Source organism: Octopus bimaculoides, chromosome 14 (genome assembly GCF_046866305.1).
Source record: "Octopus bimaculoides isolate indiv1 chromosome 14, ASM4686630v1, whole genome shotgun sequence".
Lineage (NCBI taxonomy): Eukaryota > Metazoa > Mollusca > Cephalopoda > Octopoda > Octopodidae > Octopus > Octopus bimaculoides.
In genome coordinates, this window is record NC_142941.1 from 32,191,167 (window position 1) to 32,203,666 (window position 12,500).

The 12,500-nt window shown below is 40.4% G+C and overlaps 1 protein-coding gene across 1 annotated transcript in view; it reads left to right on the forward strand.

Moving 5' to 3' along the window:
- LOC106874053 (uncharacterized) overlaps positions 1 to 12,500 on the forward strand; it is a 15,390-nt gene that overhangs the window by 2,778 nt on the left and 112 nt on the right. The window contains exon 2 of the mRNA XM_014921621.3: positions 10,930 to 12,500. This exon is cut by the window's right edge and continues 112 nt beyond it. Within this exon, the coding sequence (XP_014777107.2) occupies positions 11,077 to 12,477 (1,401 nt within the window). The 5' untranslated portion in view covers positions 10,930 to 11,076 and the 3' untranslated portion in view covers positions 12,478 to 12,500. The remainder of the gene's footprint in view (positions 1 to 10,929) is intronic.

Sequence of the window (12,500 nt, forward strand, 5' to 3'; positions counted from 1 at the left end):
TCTATATCATTTATCTTTTACTTGATTCAGTCATTAGACTGCAGCTTGCTGGTATACCTCCTTGAAGAATTATTAGTCAAAGGAATCAACTCCAGTCCTTAATATTTTTTTAAACCTGGTACTTATTTTATCAGTACTTTTGCCAAACTACTAAGTTATGGGGGGACATAAACACACCAACACTAGTTATTAAGTGGTGGTCAGGGACTCTATCTACTATTAATTTGCTGTTTCATTAAAATTGTTTCGCAAAAATCCCCAAAGAATTATCTCTCTCCGCCTTGTGCTCTACCCTAGCACCGGCATTGTCTCTCTCTCCATTTCGATAACTACTTGCTTCTCCAATCACTTACCTCCTCCTCCACCATCCCACTCTATATAAACCTGCTCTCTTGGATTCCTACTACATTTCAATAACCCCCACCAAAAGAATACAAACCCAGAAGATGTTGTTCAGATAAGGAATCTTGTGTGTGTTTTTTCAACTCAGTGCATCTACCACCTCTATTTCAGTGCAGATCATAATCCCCTCTTAGTTCTGTAAACATAGTTTTCATCTTCTGTCTTAAAAACAAACGTAATTTCACACGAATACCCTTATCGTCACTTATTCATGCATCTATTTACTTTTATCACATTGTCAATTATTCATTTCTCTAATTTTTTTGTCACAGATTGGCTGACCAAAGATTCTAAGAGTTCTAAATTCTATCTACTATAAATATGTCATTCCTAACACCAGTAATGCTATTTTGCTGTTCAACCGCCCTCCAGCCCCCACCACTAGTACCGCAAGTCCCTATCCTCTGACAGCCTTCGTTGTCTCTCATTAACACTTCTAAAGGCTTAATGCCATCCCCACCTGCCACTTAGGATCTATCTCCTATGTAAGGTTGTGATCATATAGCGCATAAAAATGATGGTGTAGTGTATGCAGGTTGAAGGCTGTTTGGTTATGAATTCTGCCAAATGAGAGCTTTTGGCATCCCGGGGTCACACGGACACACACCCTCGGGGTTGGCACATTCAACGTGGGCATACTGAAAGGTAGGTCTGGTGAGATTGTTGAGGTGCTTGAACAGAGATGTGTAGATTTGTGCTGCATCCAAGAAGTAAGGTGGAGAGAAGGCTCTGCTAGGTTCCTCACAGGCAAAGAACATAGATACAAGATCTTCTGGGCAGGGAACACTGACGGGGTCAGGGGCGTGGGTATATTTCTTGCAGAGAAATGGGTTGATAAGGTAATCGAGGTAGTCAGAATCTGCGATAGAATACTTAAGATTAGATTAGTGCTACATAATGGGTTAGCAACCATTATCTCGGCTTATGCCCCTCAACCAGGGCTACCTGATGGACAGAAAGACTGATTTTATGACGCCCTCTTGCTGACTACCTCATCAACGAATGACAGGGACCTTCTCTTTGTGGCTGGTGATTTCAATGGACATGTTGGACAACATGCAGGGAGCTTCCATGGCATACATGGAGGTTATGGTTTTGGTTCCGGCAATGAGGAGGGAACCAGGCTGCTGGAGTTCTGCGATACAAATGATATGGTTTGCAATACTAACTTCAGGAAACCTGCCAGTCACCTAGTCACCTACCGATCTGGCAGACACACTAGTCAGATTGACTGCATCTTCACCAGGAAAAGGGAAAGATGGCTACTTATAAATACCAAAACCTTCCCAGTTGAAGAATGTACCCCACAACATAGATTAGTAGTTAACGACTTCAGGATCAGGGCTAAATGGATGCCCAGAAGACGACCAGCATGGAGAAGGGTCTGGAAGCTTAAAGATCCTGCGAATGGACAGAGATTTTGAGACATATTACTCAAAGCTTTTGATGAAATAGACGGGGCTATAGCATCACATGACATGGAAGACAACTGGAGGTTTCCACGGGACAATCTGCTGAGGGCCACTGACCAGATCTGTCGATGGTGCAAAGTCCCTGACCCAAGGTAACGTGGTGGTGGAACAGTGTTGTTGATAGGGCCATTAGGGAAAAGAAACAGGCTTGGAAGGACTGGAAGAACGGTGGTAGCAGGGAATCGTTACAGACTGCAAAAAGGGAAGCTAGGAGACGGGTTTATTTAGCCAGTGGAGAAGCAGATAAGAAAAAATTTGCCAATGTTCTGCACCGTGAGGACCAAAGTCTTGAGGTATTCCATGCTGCGAGACAGTGTGTGAGAGAGAATCATGACGTTGTAGGAGAGAAAGATATGCAATGATATACACCTGAAAAATCAATCCTTCAAGGACTTGTACCAAACTTTGGCATTGAAAGTTATGCAAACAGCAGAATGGGGTGCCACTGCATCGTGCCAAAGATCCCCACATTGCCACCAAGATGTAGGATCAATATTGCTACAGTTTGGGTTTCAAGGACCCACAGCTTTTCAAGGACTGAGAGACCCACATGGTGCAGATATGTCTTCAAAACAAAACTGGATCTCCTCCTGTCAAGGATTCTGGATGAGCTTATGTCACAACAGGAAACACAGATGAGGGGAGCAGCTCTTTCATTCACTAAATATCAGGGAAGGTTTCAGATGGTGCAGATATAGCTCAAACTGGAACCAGTTAAAGAGAGTAAAGATATGTGTGTGTGTGTGCTTGTATGTATATATATCATCATCATCTTTTAACATCTGCTTTCCATGCTGGCATGGATTGGACAGTTTGACTGAGGACTGGCAAACCAGGAGGCTGCGCCAGGCTCCAATCTGTTCTGGCAAGGTTTCTACTGCTGGATGCCCTTCCTAACACCAACTACTCTGAGAGTGTAGTGGGTGCTTTTTACATGCCAGTGGCATGAGGGCCAGTTAGGCAGCAGCACTGACAACGACCACACTCAAATGGTGCTTTTTACGTGCCACCAGCATGGGAGCCCATCAGGTGGCACTGGCATCAACCACAACAACGATTTCACTTGACTCAACAGGTCTTCTCAACCACAGCATATTGCCCAATGATTGATGGGTACTTTTAAACGAGCCAGTTATGTGACACTGGCATCTGCCGCAGATACGATCTCACTTGGTTAGCTGAGTCACTTGTCATTGCCTCTGTGAGGCCCAACATTCGAAGGTCATGCTTCACCACCTCATCCCAGGTCTTCTTGGATCTACCTCTTCCACTGGTTTCTTCTGCTGTTAGGGTGCACATATATATATATATATATATATATATATATATATATATATATATATATATATATATATATACGTGTGTGTGTGTGTATGCTTATGTATGTATATCTGTATATGTCTATATACAAGGGGCTGCTGAAAAGTTCCTGGCTTTAAAGGTATCGTGAAAGGCCTGGTTGTGGGGTCCAACCTTCCAAGTTCTTTTACTGATATTATGAAAATGGAAGGACCACTACAATAAGAGGGAAATATGTTGGATAAAATTACAATCTGTATTTTGGTTTACCCAATGCTAGAAACTTTTCAACACCCTCTCGTATATGTTTATGTGTGTGTGTGTATAGGTGTCTTGTCAGTAAGGTGACAGCCAACCATGAGTACAACAACGAATTTAGTGCAGCACTAACTAGTTCACCAGGACTTAGTCCCCTCTTATTCGTTGTAATCCTCCTGGACATAACAGGGATTTAGGAGTGGTTGCTTTTGGGAACTACTATATGCTGTTGACCTTGCTCTTATAGCGGAATCTGTAGCAGAATTGAAAATGAGATTCCTGACATGGAGGTAAAACCTGGAATCAAAGGGTTGTAAAGTTAATCTAGCAAAGACCAAAGTTGTAGTTAGCAAGAAAGCAGTTAAGACTTTCTTTCCTTCAAATAAAGGAATCTGCCCAATTTGTAGAAAAAGTGTTGGAAGGAATTCCATTTAATGCACCAAGTGCAATCTGTGAACATACAAGGGGTGCAGTGTATCACAGGCAGGTTTACAAAGAAAGTAGTTTTGTATAGATGCATAGGAACAATAAACACTACGGACACATTGAAATTAGATTTTCTGAAATGCCTAGGAGGCTTCGTAGGGGTTATAGACAATTTCTGTTACCTAGGTAACCAAATTAAGTGGGAGAGATGTTATGAAAGTATAGTTGCTAGAATAAAAATAGGATGAAGAAAATTCAGAGAGCTATTACCTCTGTTGGCAACAAAAGGCCTCTCTCTCAGAGTGAAAGCCAGATTGTATGATGCTTGTGTACCAACAGCTGTGCTCCATTGTAGTGAGATATGTGCCTTGAATGCAGAGGGCATGCAAAGACTGGAGAGGAATGAAGCTTGTATGCTCTAATGGATGTACTACATCAGAGTGCAAATGTGTTAAGAGAAACATTAGGCATAAGCATGGTAGAGAGAAGACTTTGATGGTTCGGTTATGTGATGCATATGAATTAGGACAGCTGTATAAAGAAGTACCAATTGCTCAAAGTGGATGGAACCTGCAGAAGAGGGAGATCCAGGAAGACATGGGATGAAGTAGTGAGGGCTGATTTCAAGATGTTGAGCTTCACAGAAGAGATGGCAATGAACTAAGGTGCTTGGTGTTATAAAGTTCTTGAGAAGATCCACTCACCTCAGCAAAACTGAATTCTGGAAGCACTGTGTATTATGTGTTCTCCACCCAGACATTACATTAACCCCACGTACATACACACACACACACACACACAATCCCAATGAACCAAACTACATTTCATCATGCACTATGCTTGTATCTCTCTCTCTCTCCTCTGTTCCTGCAGTCCAACAACACTATGCCATTGCTCTCTCCTGTCCGCCTTCCGCCAACTGTATTATTGTTATCCTACTGCTCCTCTATATGCCAATATTCCCCATTCATTGATTTCCTTTCTCCCCTCACTCCCACTCTCCCTTTGCACTCTTTTGAACTCCTTGCTCACCCACCATGTCCAATCTTTTGTACCATTTCATTTACATTCACCTCCTTGTACCTTGAGGGTATGTCCTGGCACATCATAACCATCCAGGGATGGTTATGAGCATATTGGGTAATTAACCAGTTGGCAACTTGGAGAATTTTAGAAGGGACTTCCTTTGGTGGGGATAGAGTTTAATAGTCTGAATGGTAAAGTTAGGATGTTAAATTTTTCTGCTAAGTAGAGTTGACACTTGCTACCCATAGAATGTGCTGGAGCTGATTCTATAGTAGTCCATTTAATGTTATTGTTAGACTCTAAATAGACTTTGAGAGAGTTCTTTTTGTCCTCATCTTGGGAGGTGTATGTATGCTGAGTATGCCTCAATCTAAGAGTATCCTCAGTAAGGTTTACGAGGGTCAGTTGAAAAGTATGTTGACTGATCAAGATACTCTCATGGAACGTCACCAAATTAGGTTTATTTTACAACTTAGTCCCCCCTTGTGGTTCACTTCTTCCATTGGTGTTATAGTGCTTAGATCCCATTGGCGAAGGAGCTTTCATCCTGCTGGTCAAATAAGTTATCAACAGCAGATATGACATCATCATCACTGCAATACTGGTTCCCAGCCAAGTAATTTTTCATTTTGAGGAATAGATGATTGTCAGATGGGGCCAAATCAGAAGAATAGGGAAACTGATCAACCAATTCAAAGCTACAGTCACATACAGCAGCCATTGAAACCATTGATGTCTGGAGCATTATCCTGATGGGACAAAACTTCTTTTGTAACTGTTTTAGAAAATTGGCATAGTACTTTACATTGCTCATATGGCCCTTTTGAAATAGTCAATAAACACAGTGCCTTGTATATCCCAAAATACTGAGGCCATCACCTTCCCTGCCGATGAAACAACTTTGACCTTCTATGGAGCATATCATGAGAGGTGTTTCCACTGCATAAATTGTCTCTTTATCTCTGGTTCAAAGTGCTAAACCCAACACTCATCCTGGATTAGGAAATGTTCAAGGAAAGCAACTGAATTTAGCTCAAACAATATCAGATTTTCCCATGATATGATCAGCCTGGTGCACTTTTGATCAAGTGTCAGAAGACATGGCACCCACTGAGTAGAAACCTTCATTATGCCAAGTTCATTGTGCAGAATAGTCTCAATTCTCTCACAAGATATGCTAATAGCACTGGTGAACACAATCCAGGTTTTCTTCAGTGGTTGCAGTTGCAGGATGTCCAGACCTTGGGTCTTCAAGATTCTTCCTTTCCCTCCTGAATTCATCTGCCCACTCTTGCACAGTTTATAAACTGGAGTGTCATCCCCTAATGTAGCCACCATGTCAGCATGAATGTTCTTGGAGGCTAAACCCTTTTTCTGCAGGTACTTGATAACATGACGATGCCATATTTTGTCCATTTTCAAGAGAGGTTGCTACTAATTTTGAAATCTTCTTTTAAGAGTCACATGTCAGTTTACCTAGAAAGAAACAATGCAGTTATTTATAAGAATAGTTGAAATTTATGCAAGCAAGATTTCACAGCGCTCCTTCATCTCTCTCTTTCATAGTCAGCCTATGAACTTTTCAGCCCACCCTTGTATGTGGTATTTTGTATTATTGCTACTAGCAGAGATACCCAGCGTTGCCCGTGTCACATGCAATTGAAGAATGAGACTTTTCTGTTATATTTTCTGTAAGGAACTGGAATACATATGATTCGAATTTCATCAAAATTGCACATGAGGGTTCTTTCCCTCTTTACACACCCTAAAAAAATTCTAATCATGAGACATGTATCCAATACTATTGATCTTTATGAGCATATTCCAAAATTTCAGTCTTCTAGAACCTGTAAAAAGGATTTTGCTCCTGAAAAATGGAGCTCATGGAGCTCTAAAGTTTGGGAATGAGGGCCCCTATTGGGGGTGGGTGTGTTAATGTCAACCAGAGAAGTTGAATTGTTGGGAATGTTTTTAACTTGGGTCTTATAGTATGCCTGTATATATGTGAGAGTATAGTCTCACTTTAATAGTTTGAGTATGAAATTGAAAGTATTTGAAATTACAGTAGCCATATGTTATTGTTTCACTTTTGATAGGTAATACTGAAATAGTGGAATAGTTTCAGTGTTAAAGTGAAAGTATCTGACATTACAGTAGAGTGGTGTCATTGTTACACTTTTGACATGTAATACTGAAATAGTGGAGGAGATATGATATTGCTGTGGGCTCAAACTATGCAAGAAGTTAAAAATATTTTTGGCCTAAGACACTACATGGATCCTAAAAGGATTTTGCTCCTGAAAAATGGAGCTCATGGAGTTGAAAAATGTGGGAGTTAAGGCCCCTATTGGGGGTGGGTGTATTAATGTCAACCAGAGAAGTTGAATTGTTGGGAATGTTTTTAACTTGTGTGTAATATGTATTGTTTGAATTTCTTTGAAATAGGAAATATATATATGTTCACTGGGTTTGTAAAAGAGAGCAAAGCTACAGGAAAGCAAAAGACGAATGATCACGATAATCAGTCAGCTACCCTAGCCTAGTCGTTACTACTCCCCATACTTACTCTCACCATACATACTTACTACTCACCATACAGGTGACAGGCACAGCTGTAAGATACATTACAGATCTATAGCAATTGGAAGGGCATGGCCCAATTGAAATAACAACGTGTGACGTTTGGAGTAAAGGGAAATGAAAGTGTTGCCTCTGAAGTTTGCAAATGACCACTATACCGATAGGTAACTGTGCAGAAAAAATTTATAAACGATAAATGTCTTAGAACAACCAGTCACTCATCTGGGAATGTCTTGAAATCAATGTTACCAACTGGGGACTATGTGTGACTCAGTGATTATAAAAAGACTCAAAGGAGGTCTGCAACGAAATAATTTTACTCAACACTTTGCAAGTGAATCAGTGGAGGCAAAGATGCGTCTCATTTACTTGACAATTTATGCACCACTTTGCAGAAATCACAATGAAAGTATATCTGAAAGGGTAGTCTTACACTGTTGTACCGTTGAATTACAAATAATGCTCATCTGTTATGGTCAGGTGACCTTATAGCTTCCAATGGTACAACTGTATTCGTCTTTGCTTAGGAAAAATGACTAAATTGTGGGTGTGAAGTCCCCATGAATAGGTTTTTGTAACTTCTAAGAAGAAGAAATTTTAGAAACATTACTTTATTTGTGTGTAATCTGGATGGTTAAAATTTCATCAACATCAAAAATATATGAATTTTCATGCGGGTTATGGCCGTTATGCATAGGATATAATTTCTAAATTTCATAAAGATCCATTCAGTACTTTTGACGTAGTTTTGGATAAGAAAACAAATGACTTTTGTGTGTGTGTGATGGGTGTATATATGTATAGATATCTGTATGCATGTATATTACATGTACATCTATATATATATACATCTACACATATGTATACATATACATGTATGCATATAGATCTATATCTATACATATACATCTCTCTCTCTTTCTCTCTATATATATACATATATATACACCATTAAAGTGAAAGTATCTCTCATTACAATATCGAAATGTGATTGTTTCAGTTAGTGGAATAGTTTCATTTTTAAAGTGAAAGTATTTGACATGAGTGTTTTTGTTTCACTTTTGACACGTAATACTTAAATAGTGGAGGAGATATTATGTTGCTGTGGGCTCGAACTATGCAAGAAGTTAAAAAATTTTTTTTGACTAAAACACAACCGGGACCCTAAGTAAGGCATGTGTAAAATTTGAATGAAATTGGTTGTGTAGTTCTCGAGTTTTAGGGATTCACACACACACACACACACACATTCTCATTTTTATAAATATATTGCCAATCAATATAATCCTTTGTCATTTCCTCTACTTAGCAACTTCAAGTTAGTCTTCCATCTCTCTCTTCTCTCTCTCTCTGTTCTTGACACTTCTATTTACAGCTATACTTGTCCATATCCATTACACATGTCCACACCAGCATAGCTTCCTCTCTTGCACATTATACCTTATTCTTCATACACCCAGTTTTTCTCTTAGTTTTTTTTTTTTTTTTTTTTTTAGTTTTACTGTTCTTGCATACCAACATTGCATATCCATCAAAGCCTACTAGTTTCATTTCTTTCTAGTCTTTGCATACCCTCTGCATTCACACCTATATCTCGTTATCATTTAGTTCTAACTCAAGTGTCATACAATCTGCCCTTCACTCTGAGGGAAAAGACCTTTATGTCTGCAACAGTAATAGCTCCCTGAACTTTTCCCCATCCATTCTTACTTTGGCTGCTATACTTTCAGAGCAAATAACTCCTCTTCTAATGATTCCTCTTAAGTAACAAAGGCTATTGACTACTTCCAGTATTCCCTCTAGCTATTCAAAAGAATCTGTTTCTGTTGTGCTTTCAGTATGTATTACTCTAGTGCATTTGTTATAAAGCTTAGTGTCTCTGTTAGTCTGCCTGTAGTTCCACACCTCTTGTGTATCCATAGCTTACATTGGGTTCAGCATTTGGAGTTTATACCTACTCCTTTCCTGCATATCAATTGAGGCCATTTTTCTGATGAAACCAGGGTCCAATCTTCTTTCCTACTTACTAAAACTTTAATCTTTGTTATGTTTACCTTCAAGCCTTTCAATTTTCCATTTAGCTTCTATGCCTGATATTTCTTCTGTTTCCATAATAGATTCAGCATAAAAAAAAAGTTCCTATTGACACCTAGTTTTAAACTTTTTTGTGACGGCCTATAGGACTATAATGACTAGAAGAATTTGTTTGATTAAATTGTTCAAGACAGTTCAGTGACTGAAACTAAAATGATGAAAGATGACTCTCACAACTATAAACCTAGTTCCTCATTCATACTTTAACTTCTCTTCACACCTCATCTAAAGTTATCACTCTCGTTCTCCCTTTCAGTTAAAGGAGGCTCTTTAGTCTTGTGAATTACAAGGTATCTTCACTGGTGTTGTTGACATGAATAAAATAGCCAGTCCACTCTGTTAAGTGGTTGGTAAAAGCAGAGATATGATCCTTCCCCTCGTTGAATCATGTCATACCATCTGGGCGATGCCAACATAGGAAGCAGAAGTAAAATTATAAATGATGAATACTCTAAAACAATAACCCTTATTGAATTTTTATAACGGAGCTACACAGCTACTTGCATTTAGAACAAAGGTTGAGAATGATCAGTAGGAACTGCAAAGTGATAAATAGGTAATGAGATATTCAGATGGCCCCCTCATGGAACAAGATGTGTAAAAATAAGTGGGGACAGCAGAACTAGGATTGTAGGTGTAGCAGGGACCATACTCCTTTTGTGTATTTGAAAATGTTCCTGCACATAATATTCTGTTGTTGTCTTTTGTTTGTTTGTGTGTTTTTACTTTATTTGGACTAAAGATTTGTTTTCATATGCTAACACTAAAGAGCATTGAACCTAATTTCATTAGGTGCAGGAGTGACTGTGTGGTAAGTAGCTTGCTTACCAACCACATGGTTCAAGGTTCAGTCCCACTGCGTGGCACCTGGGGCAAGTGTCTTCTACTATAGCCTCTGGCCGACCAAAGCTTTGTGAGTGGATTTGGTAGACAGAAACAGAAAGAAGCCGATCATATATATGTATGTGTGTGTCTGTGTTTGTCCCCCCCCCCACCACCACCAACATCGCTTGACAACCGATGCTGGTGTGTTTACGTCCCCATAACTGAGCGGTTTGGCAAAAGAGACCAATAGAATAAGTACTAGGCTTACAAACAATAAGTCCTGGGGTCGATTTCCTTGACTAAAGGCGGTGCTCCAGCATGGCCGCAGTTAAATGACTGAAACAAGTAAAAGAGTATATTCTCAAAACCATCATGATTTTAAATTTAAAATTAAGTTGTAAGAAGTGTACAGTCAGCATAGATTAGGATCTATTTAAATATGTACACAAGTAAACACACACATATTTCAACTGTAATCTTTATTTATTTATTTTCATTGCATTTATCCAGTCATTTCATAATTTTTTGTTCTTTTGTCTTTTCAAAGGTTGCTGGACATTCTCAACCAGGTGATGTTTTTGCTGTGATTTCAAAATGGGATCTTGCATTCTCTCATCTGTTACTGCATCATTGAACACTTCAACATCAGAATTCAACCCAACAGAAACTAAAAGATTATTTCGGTAGTAAGAATATGGACTCGCTAGCAGCCGACACCCAGCAAATGCCTTGCCCAACTGCAGACTTATCAGTAACAGCTTCCCAGAAGCCGTACTCTGGGGTTACTTCCCCTCTAGTATCACCCGATGTTCCAACTTGTTATTCACAGTTACCCCCCTTGCCTGTATTGCCATCTGATGGCACTCCACCGGATAACTGCCAAAAATTAAACTCGGGGAACAATTCAACCCGAGTACAAGTGAAAACAGATCCGGGGGAGATGACTAACCCAGAAAGTACATCGACCAAAAAAAAGTCATCGACAAAAAGCACTGAAAAACCTTTCAGTTGCACCATGTGTGGGCAGCACTTTGCACGTAAAGACACTCTGCAGTGTCATAAGCGGACACATACTGGCGAGAGACCATACTCTTGCGATTCGTGTCCGTTACATTTTGCCCGACGCGATACGCTGCAGTGCCACCGTCGAACTCATAGCGGTGAGCGTAGGTTCATTTGTGAAGTGTGCCTGCAGAAGTTTGCTCGCAGGGACACACTCCACTGCCACCAGCGGACTCACAGCGGTGACAAGCCATTCAGCTGTGACTTGTGCATTCAGAAATTCGCCCGACGTGACACCCTGCTCTGTCATAGACGAACACATTCTGGTGAGAAACCGTTCGTGTGTCAGTTTTGCGGGAAAAGGTTTGCACGCACAGACAAGCTGCACCGTCACAAGCGTACCCATCTTCGAGGTAATCCCACCACAACACCTGGCTCTCATTATAATCAGAATGCAGCATCTAACTTAAGTGCTGGTAACAACCTGCATTGCAACAACAGCAGTTGCAACAGTAGCAACTGCAGCCTTAGTGCTATGCAAGGTCCTTGCAATGACAACTGCCTAAATTACAACAATAGCTCAGGTGCAAATACACCATGTACGAGTGCACTCTGTAATAGCTCAATGGGTTGCACCTACCACTGTAATGGTAGTGGATGCAATCAGGTAATTCCTGCAAATGTGCAGTGCAATGTATCAGGGTGCAATGGAATTTCATGTAACAGTAACATTTCCAACAGTGTGCCATGCTGCCCAAACATGATCAACACAAGCGGTTCTTGTGGAAACAGCAACATGTGCCTCACTTCCAACAGCCCCCAGTGCCATGACAGAAGTTCTGCCTCTGCCAGCACAGACACTACCACTGCCTCTTCTGTGGCACCCACCTCTCTTCCTGCTGCTTCAGGTTGTGGTGGTCAGACCGTCGTGCTTTCCCACCATTCATCACAGCCTACAGCTGTAATGACAACTTCAGCAGCACCAATGTTCACGACCAACTCCAACAACAACCTCACCAGCACAGGAACACTACAGAAACCTGATCGGTTCCAAGCCAATTCAAGCAACCAAATATGGCAGATATTCTACTGAATAGAGAACCAATTCAAATGTGG